Genomic DNA, 19026 nt, shown 5'->3' with positions numbered 1-19026 from the left:
GACCAATTACCAGTAGGGGGGGGGGCATCTAACTCATTTTTTCTCAGCATGGCAGCACATTACGACAAACAAATGAGTCCTAACCATCATATCTCAAGGATACACCCTAAACTTCCTTTCTCACACTCCAACCACCCATCCACCACGCCTCCTCAACATATTCCACAACTTTCAGAGGAGATATCTCTCCTTCTTCAATCCAGTGCCATCGAAGAAGTACAACACCATTAAACAAATCTAGGATTTTATTCCAGATTTTTTCTAATCCCAAAGAAAACTCAGGGCCTCTGTCCTATTCTCGAACTTTGACCACTAAATGCCTGCCTCAAAAGAGAAAAGTTCAGAATGATTTCTCTTCCAGCCATTCTTTCGCTTCTCAGGAAAAAATGATTGATTAGCTGCCATAGATCTCAAGGATGCCTACACCCACATCCCTATTCATCCCACTCACTGGCAATTCTTTCATTTCCAATTGCTCAACAATCACTAGCAATACAAAGTCCTGCCTTTCCTTAGCACCTCGAGTCTTCACAAAGTGCCTAGCTGTAGTAGCAGCCTATCTATGGAGGCAAAGTTATGCAGTGTTTCCTTACCTAGACGACTGGTTTCTCGTAGTGCATTCTGAGGAACGGTTGCTACACACAATGTAATTCATGGTACAAACCTTGCAAGATCTTGGTTTTTTCATCAACTTCAAAAAGTTACAACTCATCCCAGTTCGCTTCCTCATGTACATTGGTACATACATCAACACCATTACAGTGAGGGCCTACCTGCCAGATGATCACCATCAGACCATCATCAGGTTAATCTCCCATCTCAGGCAGTCATCTCACACTACAGCAAGAAACATCTTATGCCTCCTGGGTCATATGGCTGCATCTCTATCGCTGGTGCCCCATGCAAGACTTCACAAGTGTCCTCTCCAATGGCACCTCAAGTTACAATGGAATTAGCGTGCACAACCGCTTTCACAAAAGATTCCTCTTCCAGTTCACATCAAATTTTCAGTTCAATGGTGGGTACAGTCCCCTTCCCTAAAAGAGGGCTGCCAATTTGAACCTCCACCTCCTCGGCTCACTATCACTACAAATGCTTCTACCAAAGGCTGGGGAGCACATTTGGACCAGATTCAAACTCAAGGTCAATGGACATTGTCAGAAAAACATTTTTACATCAACCACTTGGAACTTCGAGCAATCTACTAAGCTCTTTCTGTTCTTGGATTCACAATTGTCTGATTCTAATACAAACAGACAAGCAGGTTGCAACCAGGAACAAACAATGGGGATCTGGATCCCTCCCTCTTTGCAGAGAAGCTTATCGTCTCTAGACCTTTGTACTATCTCTTCACATAGGCTTGCATGCAATCTGCTTTCAAGAAGAAAACAATATCATAAGAACATAAGAACATAAGCAGTGCCTCCGCCGGGTCAGACCACAGGTCCATCCCGCCCAGCAGTCCGCTCCCGCGGTGGCCCAAACAGGTCACGACCTGTCTGTATCACCAGAAGGGGCTCCCTTGCCACCTTGGTTTCTCATTTAAGTCCTGTCTTCCTATCGAAGTCCTAACCCTCCGGTCTTGCACATGCACGACCTGGTTTGGTTTCTATACTCATTACCTGGTTAGCTTTCTATACTTGTGTTACATCCCAGCTCCTCCCTCAGTATCCCATGATCCCTTTATCCTTCAGGAATCCGTCCGTTGCGCACTCACTCAGCAGGAAATTCGACCTGCATGGGTGGGCCTTAAATCCAGTCACGCTTCACCATGTTTTCCAACTTTGGGGAACCCCATTAAAAGACTTGTTTGCTACTCAAGACAACGCACAATGCCAAAGATTTTGTTCATTATGGCTCCACAAGCCATAGCAAGAGATGCGTTTTCCATTCAATGGAACCAGCATCTCCTTTATGCCTTCCCTCCATTTCCTCCAGGGTCGTTCGCAAAGCCCACAAATACAGGGCTCACTTAAGCCTCATTTCACAAGACCTTCTCGATACTCCTCCACTTCCGTTGGGTCACCATCCTTCTCTGCTTTCATAACACAATGAGTATCTGCTAAATCCCAACCTTCATAGCCTCAACCTCACAGCGTGGAAACTGAGACCTCAATTTTAGACAGTATTCCAGACTCCCAATCCGTAGAAAGTCTTATCAGTCCAAATGGAAACGCTTCTCAATTTGGGCACATTCTCAATGCCAGTATCCTCTTCAATGTTCTGTCCTTTCACTATTAACATACCTTTTACATTTATCAGACTCAGGGCTTAAATCCAACTCTGTCAGATTTTATCTCTCAGCAATTTCAGCATATCATCCTCAAATTGATGCTAAACCCATTTCTCAACATACCCAAATATCAGTTATTTCTGTGCCTGGACTGTTTCTGTGGTTTTGATTAGCCCTTCAACATATTTACTTCAAAATTCTGCCCTTTGGCCTGACATCTTCTCTTAGACTGTTTACCAAGTGCCTGATAGTTTTGACACCAACTTTATGAGCCCAAGGTTTACAGAGTCCAATGCTATTTTATTCAACACTGAAAGTTTGAATTCGGTTTTCTAAATCCTAACTTCAAACCTCTCAAGCTCTAAACTTCATAGGGGCCCTGCTCGACATGATTCACTTCGGGGTGATCATAACTCAGCAATAACATGTTAGTTTGCTTCCTTTTTGCAATCAAGTCTATTATCTTCCATCCATATAAGCCAGTAGAAGGATGTTACTATTATCTCAATTGAGCCTTAAGAGTGGCTTAGCAGTGCAGTGGGCATTAAATCAAGAGACACAGGTTCAAGTCCCACTTTAAACATGGCATCTACAATCCATGTTTTTCTCTTCACAAGTCTTCCTTGCAGAACACCTCAGTGTTTCCTGGCATCTCACTAGTCTCCAGCTCGTCAATTTTTAAGTGGAAGCTATGCTATTCGTACTTTTCCACAGGGCGGCTGTTGCAAATGCCTTCACATCTGAAAGTTCTGACCATGAACTCACCAAATATACTTGTGAAGCTCACCTTGCCAATCCTCGCATACAAGGTCATGGCTCTACTTAGGTGCAGAAGTTCCACTTACACCCCTTGGAACTCAAAGCAATGTTCAATACTCTGCAGATTTTTCACTACAGTATTTTCCCTTCAAGTCCTCCTTATATACACCAAGGAGAAAGTATAGGGTCTCTGACTCCTTTTCGAGAAAACAAAAGGATTGGAACTGAGCAGTTGCTCCAAACATATTTCAGAAAGCTCTCTATGTCCAAGGAGCACACAATACTCTGGCAACACGCTCAGCAGATTTCTTCACCCATATCAGTAGATGCTTTATTTTCACAACCTGCTTTTAGGTGTCCTCTCTTCTGGGGAACTCCTCAGATAAACTTATTTCTGTTCCCCCCCACAACTGCACACTACCTCACTTTGGTTCCAGATGATCCTCTCTTCATCATCTAGAGGTAGATGCCTTTCTACTGGTTTTCCCCAATTTTCAGTCTTTGTACTTGGCAGCTTGGTACCTCCTGGGATAACCTCAGCATTGCTAATCTTCAGATCCTGTCAGAATCATGTTGGATACATCCAGAAAGCCGTCTACATAGCAGTGCTACTCACAGAAGTGGGCATGGTTTTCATCATGGTATACTCTTCATCCTTCTCCATATATTCAATGATGGATTTTCTTCTCCACTTATCCAATTCAGGTCTTAAAACCACTTCACTCACATTTCACCTTAGTACCATCAGTGCCAGTCAGTTCCACATGCCAGTCAGCAAAAATTCTCTGACTGCTCATCCTGGTGTTCCCAGGGTTATGAAGGGATTTTCAATATCTAACCACCTCTCAAACCATTTCACTGGTTTGGGGGTCTTACTGTTGATCTCACCAGACTGATGAAACCTCCTTTTCAGCCAATGTCTTCTACTCATCTTGTCTATCTCACTTTCACAGTGATATTTCTTAATCCCTATCACTCATACACATCGAGTGAGTGAGCTTCAGACGTTGGTGTTGGACCCTGGAGAAACAGCTCTTCATTCCTTACACTGTAAACAAGCCGTGGCTTATTACTTTCAATGGACTAAGCCACATGCAACATCTCAACTGTTCCTCTTCTTTGATCCTCAGAGTTTGGGTTGGCCTGTAACCAAGAGAACTTGTTCCACATGGTTGGCAGCCTCTGTTGCCTTCTACTATGCTCAGGCTGGGCTACAGTTCAGGGGTCGTGTAACAGCATAAGGTCCCAGCTATGGCAGCTTTAGTTGCTTTCTTGCATTCCACTCCCATAGATGAAATCTGTAAAGCAGCTACTTGATCCTCAGTTCACACGTTCACTTCTCACTACTGTCTGAAATCCTTTCCAGACGGGATGGTCACTTCAGCCAAGCAGTATTCCAAAATTTATTCTCTCAATGGCCAACACTCCCTCCATCCCATTGTAGTAAGCTAGGGAGTCCCACATGTGAGAAGATGCTGCCTGTTTGTCCTGGGTTAAAGCACAGTTACTTACCATAACAGGTGTTTTCCATGGACAGCAGGTAGATATTCTCACAACCCACCCACCTCCCCTGGTTGGCTTCTTAGCTTACTTATGGAACTGAGGTACCATGAGTCTATGTTGGGTGGGAAGGTACTCGCACATGCGCGGTGTGGGCAGTCGCAAAGGTTCTTAAAACTTAAAGTGACAGTACACTTTTAATACTATCCGTACTGGGGCTCGGTGGATGGCATCACACACATGTGAGAATATCTATCTGCTGTCCCTGGATAACACCTGTTACAGTAAGTAACTGTGCTTCTCTTGCCTCTTTTCCAAAAATATGCATATTGGGATCTTTAGATCTGTTCCTATATACTTTATGACAAAGACCACTGATCATTTTAATTGCTGCCCTCTGGACTGACTCCATCCTGTTTATATCTTTTTGAAGGTGCAGTTTCCAGAATTGTCTTACCAGAGATTTATACAAGGGCATATCATCTCCTTTTTTCTGCTGGCCATTCCTCTTTGTATGTACCAAGCCATCACTTTGATCTGTTTGGCTACCTGTCTCTCCTCTCTCTTACCCTCCCTCCATCACTCCACTATGTGTTAATGATAATTTATCTGATTTGATCTCTATGTTCCTCTGTGTTTTCTTCAGGATTTACTCCTCTCCATGTTGCTGTGAACACCTCAAATACAGATGCTGTCTTGTTTTTGCTGGAGCACGGAGCAGACATTGATGCTGTTGTACGTAGCCACAAGTGTATATAGGTGTAAGTCTGTGTGGGCAGGGATGAGTGTGCATTTGTGTGTGCATGCATTTCAAGTAATTTGTATGCCAGTTCTGGTATACGTATATTGCATTTAATAAAACCTTATTAATAACCCTTTTTTTTTTCTCTCCCTGAAAGGACATAAAGAGTGGTCGCTCTCCTCTGATACACGCTGTGGAAAATAATTCCATGAATTTGGTGATGCTGCTGCTTCAGGTGAGATTCGCATTTAGGAAGTAATTCTATAACTAGGTTTCACATTTAGGTTCCCAGTTTACAAGTTAGCACCAGTATGCCTATATATAGGCATTCTCACATTTACAGTAGCAGGTGTAAAAGTGTGTGACTAAATTCAACAATATTCTGTAACTTACATGCGTAAGTGGGAGTCATGTCCATGTGCCTCCCTTTGTGAATATCCACTTGCATTTATGCACTAAGGCAGTTGCATGCTAAAGTCATAGAATATCACTGAATACATGCCTAGCATTTACACACCTAACTGTGACAGTTAAGCACATAAGTGCTAGTACTCTATAACGTACATGGGCAACTGCCACCTAACTCTAGGCGGCCTGTTAAAAATGAAGTCGTTAACCCTCCAATTATTTTTTGTAAGTGTCAGAAGGTTTCCAACTGATCACTTTATATTCATTGAGCATATGTCCTTTTCTTCTTGTGTGTAGTGAACTATCATATAGGACAGTTCCACGAGTGTAAGCAGAAAGTTTCATAGGTTCCTAGACACCCATAAATCTCTATTTCAAAGTGATAAAAATACAGTAGAAGACTTCAGGCGGCCATGAAGTTTGAATGCAAACAGAGGCCATGCATATTCATTGTGAAAATTTTGAAAATGTGACTGGGCCTTTGAGGTCAGTGGTTGCACAATCCTGATGTAGGACAAAAAAAGTGGCTCCTAGCTGAGAGAAGGAGGAATAGATTGTTTCATTGAAGGAGGAATGAGGGCCTGTTTTAGTGCCCCAGTAGAGGAGAAGATTTTGTTTATTGGAAATTAGTAATTATTTAAAATAATGCTGGGGCTGGAATGGAGGATGCTTGAGGTTGCTATTCAGAAGATTACTTTGCTAAATTTCTGTTTTAGCCCCTTTATCTCACTTTTATTAAGGTGCACTAACAGATGTAGTGTGCGCTAAATGCTAAGATGCCCATAGGAGTATAATGGGATGTCTTAGCATTTAGTGTGCACTAAATCGATTAGCGCACCTTAATAAAAAGGACCCCTAAATTGATGTGGTTTAAATCACAATTACACAAATTTAGTTGGGTAAAAAATGGGGTAAGAGTGGAGGCACCCTGGGATGAGCTGTCAAATGTGATCAGTTTAGCTATTCTCCCAAGCCTTTAATGGAAGAAGCAACTTACTAGCTAGTCACCAGCTTCAAGTCAAATGCATAGTGATGATAAGGATGGCAAAGAGAGACTTTGAAAAGAAGATTGCACTGGAGGCTAAAACATGTAATAAAACTTTTTTAGGTATATTAGAAGCAAGAAGCCAGTACAAGAAATCAGTTAAACCATTAGATGACCAAAGGGTAAAAGGGGCACTCAGAGAATATAAGGCCTTAGCAGAGAGACTAACTGAATTCTTTGCTTTGGTCTTCATTGAGGAAAATGTGAGGGAGATACCAGTGCCAGAAACAGTATTCAATTCACATGAGTCAAGAGAAACTGAAACAAATCTCTGTAAACCTGGAAGATGTAAAGGGGCAATTTGATAAATTAAAGGTAACAAATCACGTGGCCCAGATGGTGTACATCCCAAAGTACATGACAGAACTGAAAAATGAACTTTCAGAGCGTTAGTAATATGTAATTTATCTTTAAAATCAAGCATGACTTTTTTAAAATAATACAAGAGATGATGCAGGAAATTATAAACTGGTGATCCTGACATCTGTGCTGGCAAAGTGTAGATACTATTACAAAGAACAACCCCCCCCCCCCACCACCACACACACATTTTACAAAGCTGTGCTAGCACCGAAGCACATTATTTCCAAAAATTATTAAGCATATGGGTGGATGGATGGATTTTACCACTGAGTTGACCACCAACTCATGGCACAGTGAGGAATCCATCCTGTGATGTTTCACGGCAGAATACAGGAGAGGTTTGCCATTACCTTCTCCCGTGCCCAATATAGGGCCCCTCAGCCTACAGCTTATTTGCAGGTTATCTCCCATCCAGGTACTAGCTAGGCCTGATCCTGCTTAGCTTCCGATAGTAAGAGTGAGCTTACTCAGGGTGACCAGGCCGTAGGCATTAAGCATATACTTAGGCATAAATTAATGAGGCAAAGACAACATGGATTTAATCAAGTGACATCTTGCCTCGTGCCTCACCAATCTATTACATTTCTTTGTAGAGATGAATAAACCTGTGGATAAAGGGTTGCTGGTCAGTTATTGTGTATCTAATGAATGACTCCAGAGAAAATTTGAAAGTTATGGGATAGGAGGTAGTATCCTATTGTGAATTAAGAACGGTTAAAAGATAGAAAACAGAGTAGTGTAAAATGTGAGCAAGTGTAAAGTGATGTATGTGGAAAAGAGAAGCCCAAAGTATAGCTACATGATGAAAGATTTCACATTAAGAGTCACCGCCCAAGAATGGGATCTAGGTGTCATCGTTTTATGTTTTATTAAAACTTGTTATACTGCTTGTTCTTATGACAGGTCCAAGCGGATTACAAATATAAAGCATGTAAAAAGAAAAGAACTCCATTAAAAAATAGGACAGACTTATATAAGTTCAAGACAAAGATACATACACATTCATACCTAACAATAATTGCTCAACTTATTATAACAATGAAAAAAGAAAAAAAAAAACATCCTTGTTTCTCAATTTAATATCTACAGGATTCTAACTGAAAGACCCATTTCCATTAATATATGAATTATTTCTGACAAAACAGTTTTCCCCAAATGTGTCATGAAAATAGAAAGTTTTCAGCATAGTTTTAAATGCTTTAATATTTACCTCCAGCCTCAATTCCCGTGGCAAATGACTCCATAATTGTGGAGCTATAAAATAAAATGCTATATTTCTAGTTGATTCCCATCTTGTCCTATTTACTGAAGGAAGAACTAATCTATTATCTTGAAATGATCTCAAAGTTCTAGCAGGCGTATAGGGAATTGTCAAAGCAAGCAAATAATTTGGTTGGTGAAGCATAAAAGCTCTATGTATAAGAATCAAAGCTTTAAATTGAAATCTATAGAAAACTGGCAACCAGTGAAATTGCAAATAAAGTATGGTAGTGATCAAATTTCTTTTTATATCCCAGTGTGCAGCAGCTAAGATAGCAAATAGAATTTTAGGAATTATCAGGAAAGGAGTGAAAACCAAAACTGAGAATATTATAATGCCTTTTGTATTGCTTCTTGGTGCAACCACACCTCAAATACTGTGTGCAATACTATTCACTACATCTCAAAAAAGGTACAGCAGAATTAGAAAAGGTACAGAGAAGGGCAGCAAAAATGATAAAGGAGATGAGACAACGTACCTATGAGGAAAGGCTAAAGTGGCTAGGGCTCTTCAGCTTGAAGAAGAGAAAGCTCAGGGGAGATATGATATAAATCTATAAAAAGTGAAGTGGAATGGGTAGATATGAATCACTTGCTTACTCTTCCCAAAATACAAGGACTAGGGGACAAGCAATGAGGCTATTAAATAATAAATTAAAAACAAATCCGAGAATATATTTTTTCACTCAATGTGTAATTAAATTCTGGAATTCATTGCCAGAGAATGTGTTAAATGCAGTTAGCTTAGCAGAGTTTAAAAAAGGTTTGAATAATTTTCTAAAAGAAAAGTCCATAAGCTATTAAGATAGACTTGGAAAAATCCACTGCTTATTTCTAGGATAAGCAGTATAAAATCTGTTTTATTCTTGAGGGATCTTGCCAAGTATTTATGAACAAGATTGGTCACCATTGAAAACAGGATAATGGGATCAATGGGCCTTCAGTCTGCCCCAATATGGGAATGTTTGTGTTTTTATACTGTAGCAGAACTTGCTTATCAACTCCTACCCTAGCTGAGATCATTTTCACACATTTGCTGCATCAGAATTCACTACCATAGCTTTGTAAAAGGAGCCCTATGTTATTTGAATATGTTTACTGCTGTAACTGTCTACTGCCTGTTTGTTTTTTTTCTTGCTTTTGCACCACCTTGGGTGACTTTGTTTAAAAAAAGCAATGAATACATACATAAATAAAATAAATTAGCATACTAATAGGGCTGACTAGCTAAATTTTTCTGGGTAATTATGGCTGCAAAAATGACAGACTTAAAATCACATATTTAAATTCTGAGAGAATTTAGCTGTACAGATGACCAAATAAGTATGGCTGCATATCCATGTAGACAAAACCATTTATCCTCTGTGCTCAGTGAGGTTTTGAATATGGGTCTCTAAAAGGGTGATTCTATAACAATAGCTATAGCGACGCAGTGCTGCACTGTACTTTGGAGCCGGAACGGCACTTGTTTGATTTGGTCAATGCGGTTTGTATATACCTTATCCACCATGGACCCTTGAGGAAGGTGTTGTCCGAAACATGGACTGTGTTGGGTCCCCTGGTTGGTAATAAGGTGGTATATTCACCATACTGCATTAATATTGTAATAAACAGTGCCTACATCTTGCACATGGTCTGCAGTTTTTGTTTTGGTTTTTGACAGATATTTACCCAGTCATAGAGCTGGAGTAAGTGCTCATGCCTAACTGCCAGAGATACTTGTGTAACTTATAGCATTCTATAAGTTAATGTGTTGATATTCAAAGAGGCTTCTGGCTATTTAAATCATTTGACCAGGGCTATCCAGGGATATTCTATGGTACTTAACTGAATAGTGCCACCGAATATCCTTATTATGTCCTATGCTGAAACCAACAAGTTTGGTGAGCAGTCCAGGGGTAAAATTAGGGCGGAATGAAAACTTAGCCAGTTAGTAGCGATTTTCAGTCCACCAACCAGCTAAGTAACCACATCAAGTTAGAACAGCAAAACATCTGTCAGTGGGGTCTAGGTCAACATTCATACCTGCATATTCAATGCCAGGAGCCATGCATGCCCAGACATTGAATATTCAAGTTAAGTCAGCCTGCATCTAGAAGTGGCTCATAAGGCACTCACTGTCGCAGACTGAATATTGATCCAATAGTAAACTGAAAGTCCTGCCCATACTCCACCCATATATACACCTAATTTTCAAATACACTGCCCCCTCCGTATTCGCGGTTACCGTTTCTACAGATTCACTTATTCGCGATTTTAAACCTAAAATTCCTTTTTCTTTTTTTGGGCTATTGTAAGCCCTTTAAGGCCCCCCTTAAGCCTTACCTGGTGGTCTAGCGGATTTTTGGGGCAGGAGCGATCTTCCGATGCTCCTGCCCCATGCAGATCATTCACAGGAAATGGCTCGAGAGACTACGGGAGCTCAAGGCAGCCATTTCCTATGAGCAATCTGCATGGGGCAGGAGCATGGGAAGATCGCTCCTGCCTGAAAACCCGCTAGACCACCAGGTAAGGCTTAAGGGGGGGGGGGCTTTCAGGGCTTAAAATAGCTGGGGGAAGCGGGGGTTAGGGGCAGAACCGTCCCGAATATTATTTGTGGGTTTTTTTAATATTCGCAGGCCGGCTCTGCCCCTAACCACCGCGAATATGAAGGGGGAAGTGTATAAGTAATATAAAATATGCATATATTTACAGTGTAGCACTTGAGCAGGTTTTTGGTAATTATGTATGTAACTGGTGCAAATTAGCATCTGCTTTATAGAATTTACTCCTTAAGTGACTCAATCGTATTATAGATACTGTGAGCCTGGTGGTTGTAGTAAGATTAGAAACTGTATCCATAAGTATTAGAGGCACAATAATATAAGTCAGATGGTGCAAGTTGGTGGAGTCTGGTTTCCTGGGGGTAATTTTCAACAGCAATCTAAAATGTAAAGGGGTATTTCTGTACAAAAATAAGCTTTTGTAAAATCATGCACCAAATATGCTTATTAAGTTATGCGCATAACTTTACTGGACCTGAAAATGAGTTTGAGGAGGGTTTGCATTTATAAGTATACTTTAAAAAAATGCATACATGCACATGTACATATAAACTGATGTATTAAGCTAGTGCAATGCTGTTTATGACGTTGTCTATGTAATATACACCATTAATCCACAACAGCATATAATAAACTTCAAAGTGCCTAATTTCTAAGTGATCTTTTTTTCAGATAATACATTTCTAAGTACCTCTATGGTCTTCAGTTCCAGCCAACCACCAGCCAAATTATTTGAAGGCTTGTTTCTCTTTCTGGCTTTTATTCATCATCAGACCTTAGTTTTTTTAAAGTGCTTGTGCTCTATAACATAACATAGTAAATTACAGCAGATAAAGACCTGAATGGTCCATCATACTCTATGTTTTGTGCAAATCAATATATTTTTTTTTTTTTTAAATACAACTTTAAAACTTGTGTACTTAGCTTTAGCTATTTCTTCATCCTTTTTTTTTGAACCTCGGGAAGGACCTTAAGGTTCAACAAGTTTCGCCCAAAGGCTTTTTCAAGAACGGATCCCCCCTTTTTGTTTTGCTCCACAGATCTTTACATACACATCGGGATGCTGTGGAGCAAAACAGAAGGGGGACCCGTCCTTGAAAAAGCCTTCGGGTGAAACTTGTTGAACCTTAAGGTCCTTCCCAAGGTTCAAAAAAAAGAATGAAGAAATAGCTAAAGCTAAGTACATAAGTTTTAAAGTTGTATAAAAAAAAAAAAAAAGTTTATTGATTTGCACAAAACATAGAGTATAGAGCACAAGCACTTTAAAAAACTAAGGTCTGATGATGAATAAAAGCCAGAAAGAGAAACAAGCCTTCAAATAATTTGGCTGGTGGTTGGCTGGAACTGAAGACCATAGAGGTACTTAGAAATGTATTATCTGAAGAAAGAAAGATTGCTTAGAAATTAGGCACTTTAAAGTTTATTATATGCCAGCATGTACATATAAATGCATACATGTGTACTAAAGAGCAGGCATGACTATAAACATGTAAATTCTCTGGGGTAATTTAAAAAATGGAAGTCCAGGCAAAAATTACCTCCTCGTGTCACAGTTTCTGTCACGCCCCAGTATTGGTCGCTAAATATTTGTTTGTCAGGCAGTAAGTTTCTGCTTGTCTCTGTTGTACAGAACGGTGCAAATGTAAACTCACAGACATACTCTGGAAACACGGCTTTGCATTCTGCCAGTGGCCGTGGACTGCTGGATATTGTTCGAGTGTTGATGAAGAACGGAGCCGACTGCAGTATCAAGAACTACCACAATGATACCTCACTTATGGTGGCAAAGAACAAGAAGGTGGAGCCATGGGAAATGGGATATAGGGCATGAGGGGTGGAGTAAGGGATGAATGTGGCAGATTATAGGCAACCTGAAGCACTACCTTTATCTGGCACAAGAGTTCTTAGAACCATGGTGGATCTGTAGAAAACTGGAGTCCTTGTGTCTTTTGATACTTTTGAACCAACATAAAATAATATATATTAGCTTTAAAAGCTACGTGGGTCCCTTCTTTAGACATGGCTTTAAAGCTGAAGGAAGAATTTGTATCTGGAAACTAGGGTGGCAATTCTGTAAGTGAGCATCTCCTTGTAGATGCCTTGATACCGCACAGTGAGAACCTATTCCATAAAGAAATCTGGGCACCCAGATTCTGTTATGCTTAAACAATTTTATTCAGGATCAAATGAAAAGACAACAATATAACATAACTTCTTATGCAGCAGTCAGTCATCCCATATAGAAAGGATACAAAAAGAAAGCATCACCTCAGTGGTCCCCATTTTCATCAATCCCCTCCCATCATCCATTCTACTTACTCCAGTAGAAAAGGCAGATGGCCTATGGTCTGAACTATGACCCAAGCCATCCTCTTAAATATCAAGTTCGGCCTTAACCACACTTCTATTATATTCCCACCTCAATAGATAATATAAAGTTATAAAGTATCTCATAAGACGTATTCTTAAACCAATTCAGCACTAAACTACATGCCTTGGGAGGCATAGGGCCCAATATCTTCCGCAGTCCATGACAATCCCATGAAAGTCAATGCTGGGGCCATATCTGGCCACCAGCATTGAATATCCAGGTCAAGGTTCACCACCACAGACTTAGCCGGCCAAGCCAATATTCATTAGCTTGGCCCACTAAGTCCTAGTGGCCAAAGACAGACCTGCTTTTCAGGTGGATCTATTTAGCCACTAGTCTGAGTTGGGCAGCTGCTGAATATTGACAGTGACCGGCTAATCCAGGGATTGGGATATTCAGCGGAAGATAGCCAGCTATGTAATCTTTGTTCAGCCAGGAGCCATTCCTAGCAAGCCAATAGTGCTGAATATCAGCCAGATAGTGTATATGTAACAACCTCATATCATTAAGAATTCCTTTTGCCTTATAGGATTGCTAACTGCTCCTCACACCTCCCATCACTGGGCACTCAGGTTCTGTTATAAAATACTAGCATCAGCATTATATGCCCGTTGTTACAGCAACCGTAGACCTGGTGCACCTAAAGCTCTTTTACTGTCAAATTCAACATAGTTGAAACAAAATACTACAGTATTTTGCAATACCAAATCAGTTCCACCAGCATTAACATATATACTTGATTTGGAATTGTGCTAACAAGAAGAAAACTGTATGTTGCAATGTAGCATATAAAAATGCATAACTCAAACTTTTATCATATTCTGAAATAAACTAAAGACTTATCTCTTTGACACCATATCCACCACAGAAAACTGACCTTTGAGCCTACAAACTCCTTGCAACCTCTATGACACTGCGCACACTGTCATCTGCTTGACCTTGGACTATAAATTATCTCCTATTTCAACCTCGCAGACTCACTCATTAAACAGTACTAGTTTATCTCCTCTTATTGTACCATCTCTCAAACTGTTTTGCAATGTATCTCCTGTAGCATCCTAACACTGTACCAATTGTATCTCTTTGAATTGTACTGTAATGACCTTGAACCTATTTAGGCATAGTGCGACTCATAAATCCCAGATTAGATTAGATTTTCATGAAACCTTTTAACCTGTAGTATTTTATAAGTTGTGCGTGTGACTGGGAGACACACTTATGTCTCACTCACATGTAGACCTCTCCTTACACTATAAAGGAGGGGAGGGGCCTACATAAAAATTGCCGCTGCTGGGTCAGACCAGTGGTCCATCGTGCCCAGCAGTCCACTCTCGCAACGGCCCCTAGGTCAAAGACCAGTGCCCTAACTGAGACCAGCCTACCTGCTTACGTTCTGGTTCAGCAGGAACTTGTCTAACTTTGTCTTGAATCCCTGGAGGGTGTTTTCCCCTATAACAACCTCCGGAAGAGCATTCCAGTTTTCCACCACTCTCTGGGTGAAGAAGAACTTCCTTACATTTGTCCACTATAGCACTTATGCACATCCTTATATAATAGCACTTATGTTGATAAGTGCTATTTTGGGGGGGATATGCATGCACAAAGGGGCACCTAACCTCATGTCCCTAGTTATATAATTGTCCTTTACATGTTCTAACATCCACCCTTTTTTATAACAGGTTATTGATGCCCTGCGAGGAAAGACATCCCAACCACTATCTCATCAGAATTCTGCATCAAAGTTTAGTGTGGAGAATGGAGGGGAGACGTTGTTTTCTCAGGGCAACTCCTCCAATTCCCCAGGCACAAGACTGACCCCCAATGGTGAGACTCACATCCACTCCCCAGCACAACCTGTATGACAGGTTATTCTCTTACTTGTATAACTCTGTCTTGCCTGACTATGTCTCTCTCCACTTATCTTGTATGGCTTTCCTCATCTGTGGATGTCTCTCACTTGTGTTTATTTTCTTCTACCCATGTCTCTCTCTCACTCTCCACCTCCCCATTTCTATCTATCTATTTTGTCACCTGCCTTTAATGTCTGTCCCTGATTTTAAACTTTTGTGTTCTTTCTGGAATTAGCCACAGATCTGATTGGCCAGACTCCAAGCTCCAACCCCCAGCACTCCCCAGTGGGTCCCTTCCTTGCTCTGCCTTCAGTCTCCAGTTCATCCCTGCCTCCACACTCAGCTTCCAATCATTCATGTAACAGCAGGTCTTCTCAGGATCACAGATCATCTCCAACTACAAATTCAGGGAAAATGGAGCAATGGGAGCCTGCTGAAAATGCATGTGCCGTAAAGACCTCGGTGACTTACCCTTCTCCAGTGAAATCAGAAGGAAACCTGTACAGGTCTGTCACGCCTACCAGTGCCAGTCAAATCACCTGTTCTGTGCTAGGGCAGCCCCAAAACCTCTCAAGGACTTCCAGAGTCTTCCTGCCATTCAGAGATGTTACAATGGATCCCAGAGCCCCTTCTCCTAGTAGTCTGTATCCATTTACTGCCTTGGGGGGCACTCTCCTCCAATCTCAGCTGGAATGTCCTCCCAGTCATATCGCATTAGCTTCGTTGACATTACCACAGCCAAGCTTTCCACTCTCCACAGACTCCACAGCCCATAGGATCTCTGCATCTGGCACCTTCACTACCTGGAGCTCAGACCAGAGGATCAACACTCATGGAGAGCCTTGTAGCAAAGACAGTGAACAATCGCAGGCCTCGGCAATTAACAGAATTAAAGATGAACGGTGATCACAGTAAGCGATTCTTTGTTAAATGTAAAGGCCGTATGCAAAAGAGGCAGTGGGCAAGGATAGCTAAAGAACAAAGCCATCATAGTTACAATCACCATGCATAGTTGTCAACATCTCTGCTGATCTCTGAACCCTAGCATTCTGGCATTTGTGCTTCTGGTTTTCAGAAAAATACCTGGGACTCTAAGTCACTAGAATCTGTGGGTTTGCATTACAAATCCCTGGATAACTTCTTGGCTTCTGTTCATGGCTACCTTAAGCCTTCTACTATATTTTTATCATCTTGAAATAGTGGTTTATAGGTGTCTAGGAGCCTGTGAAATTTTCTGTTTACACTTCATGATAAAGCTCACTGTACGTTGTGGTGTCATGCTCCTGGCAGTGCTTGAATGTAGCACAGCCCCTACCCCCAAAAAGACACATATTCTCCTGCTCCAAAACATACTGTAAATGCCTCCTAACAAGCCCACTCCAGATCACAGTACCTCCCCCACCACCTGCCTAAGACTGATTGCATTAAAATCTTTAAATCTGAATAAAGGGGCCTTGCCACTGTCAATTCCTCACTTTTTAACTGAACAAACTTCTGCACTCTTATCCATACTTCAGGCTTGCAATGTGTCTTCCCATAGATTCTGCAGAAGAGCACAGTTCATAAAGGGACACTTAGATGTAGGTGCTCGATGCAGCCAAAATATAAGCGTCCTTATTCTATAATGGCATCCTGGTGCCCATATTTTGTTATAGAATACTTGCGTAAACCCACATTGGTTCTCCTAAATGTAGGCCAGGTCTATGGCAGGTGTAAATCGGCATGGCTAAGTGTGCCAAACAATGCACACAATATACAGTATTGTATAAATTGTGCCTATAAGTAGGTGATGCTCATGCCCTGCTCATGTCTCATTTGTATACCTCCTCCCCTTTACAGTTACATGCTATGCCACTTATCTGTGCCCTTATAGAATAGTGCTTAGGGTGCTTGCATGTATGTGTATGTATGCTTGCTTGTATGTGGTAATGTTTGCTGTATTTACATACCCAGCAGTAGGTGTAAAGTTATAGAAAGTGCTCTGAGATGCAGGTTACGCTAAAATCTCTTATCCCTCATCCTTTTCCATAGCAACTCCCACTCCTGTTATGGCCCATGGTTTCATGGACTATGTTGGGGTCAGGTGTTCTCTTCCAAGGCCTACATTGAGAATGATGAGACTGGGTACAAATCTAAATTATAATCCAAACTATAGAATACTTAGGGCATGGGTCTATCAGACTCTGGAACTGAAAATTCAAAGAGAAAACCTGTAGATTTCAAGACCAAGACAAGTTAAGGAAACAGGCACTTTAGTAATACACATGTACATACACACATTCGTGTACTATAAATAAATACATATATACATACAGATATAAATCTGTATAAATATATGTACAATTGTGTATGTACACCATATAAATTCATAGATTTGTATGTATACAGTACAGCCATGATTATGTGAAAATTTTGCAAAAATGTACAGCCACAAACCACACAAATTTCATGTGGAGGGGTTGGATTTGGAGTGTTCTGTAATATTTTTATTTTCTATTCTCAATATATAAGTTATTTTAAAATGTTTTTTAAGCCATTAATAAAATATTTTTGTACTTACCTCTGTTTTTTTCATGGAAGAAATATGATTAGTACCAGAAAAGAGATCTCATTCAGCTAAATGGGCAGTGTACTGGACTGGGGTGGACAGATGTGACTGACTGAATGAGTAGAAATGGTACCTGTGGAAGGATCATGCTGGGGTAATTGAAAGGATTTGTCTGAGATGATGAGGTGTGTGGACAGGGTGGGATTAAGTCATAAGCAAGCAGGTAAGTCAGTTGCTGGTAAGAAGAAGAGATGAGGGGTTGGATGGGTAGAGTCACTGCTGCCCATGGAGGTCTGTGTATTCTCCTCATGCTCTATGCCAGTGATTCCCAACCCTGTACTGGAGGAACACCAGGCCAATCGGGTTTTCAGGCTAGCCCTAATGAATATGCATGAGAGAGATTTGCATATGATGGAAGTGATAGGCATGCAAATTTGCTTCATGCATATTCATTAGGGCTAGCCTGAAAACCCAATTGGCTTGGTGTTCCTCCAGGACAGGGTTGGGAACCACTGCTCTATGCATTGTTAGGAGGAGTCAACAAGTAGTGCTTATCTGATTTCCTCTCCAGTCAGAACCATGCAGGGCCTGTTTGTGAGAGGTTTAAATGTTTGTATATTATTTATTTTTATTTAAAATATTTATAGCCTGCTCAATCCTACAATTCTAGGTGGGTTACAAGATAAAAAGATAAATAGAGAAACGGAAACATGATGGCAGATAAAGGCCAAATGTCCCATCCAGTCTGCCCATCCACAGTATCCATTTTCTCCTGAGGCAAGCAGGGGAAATGTAGGAACACTTGCTGGTGAAGTCCTCTGACTGAGCCTGAGTGCCAGCGCTCTCCCCTAGGTATAGTAAGGTTTGGGAGGGGGGGGGGGGTTAAACTTACTGAGCATGTGCAAACTCCTTGCCTTCTGAGCTACTCCCCTTGCTTAGTCAGTTTTTTTTTCAGGCTCCTGATAGGTTGCAGCTCTCCCCTCTACTTGCCTTCTTGACAACAAAAAATAATAATAATAATAATTAAATAATAGCAATACAGGGGGGAGGGGGGTTTCTTAAAAAAGAAAACCAAAATCCTTCATCCAATAACTTTTTGCCTTCACATGTCTTGGCTAAAAAAAAAATAAGAAGCCGTCTACATATTCTTTTATCTTTGTAGCGGCAAACACCGGATATTTTCACACAACGGTCGCTAGAACCATGAAGAGTCTTTTCAATTATTTTTTCTACATGAAGGGCGGCTCCCTCACAGCGGCACTTTGCGCCACTGGCTCAGGGAAATCTCCAAGGCCGCAACCAGCACCGCTTGCTCCTCCACCTCAGGGCCCAGGTTCAGTACCGCCAGGGGACGGAACTTTATCGATGCCGACACTGTCTGAGAAAAACAAAATGGCACCTGTG

At 41.1% G+C, this 19026-nt stretch overlaps 1 protein-coding gene across 1 annotated transcript in view; it reads left to right on the top strand.

Annotated features, from left to right (window-relative positions):
- Positions 1-17633, top strand: part of LOC117345795 — a 67712-nt gene extending 50079 nt beyond the window's left edge. The window contains exons 5-9 of the mRNA XM_033914957.1: positions 5139-5227; positions 5392-5469; positions 12484-12651; positions 14904-15048; positions 15310-17633. Coding sequence (XP_033770848.1) covers positions 5139-5227; positions 5392-5469; positions 12484-12651; positions 14904-15048; positions 15310-15980 — 1151 coding nt within the window. The 3' untranslated portion in view covers positions 15981-17633. The remainder of the gene's footprint in view (positions 1-5138; positions 5228-5391; positions 5470-12483; positions 12652-14903; positions 15049-15309) is intronic.
- The last annotated feature ends 1393 nt before the right edge of the window (positions 17634-19026 follow it).

This window comes from Geotrypetes seraphini, chromosome 11 (genome assembly GCF_902459505.1).
Source record: "Geotrypetes seraphini chromosome 11, aGeoSer1.1, whole genome shotgun sequence".
NCBI lineage: Eukaryota > Metazoa > Chordata > Amphibia > Gymnophiona > Dermophiidae > Geotrypetes > Geotrypetes seraphini.
Note: the sequence above shows the minus strand (reverse complement) of the source record. Positions and strands in the feature narration are given on the sequence as shown.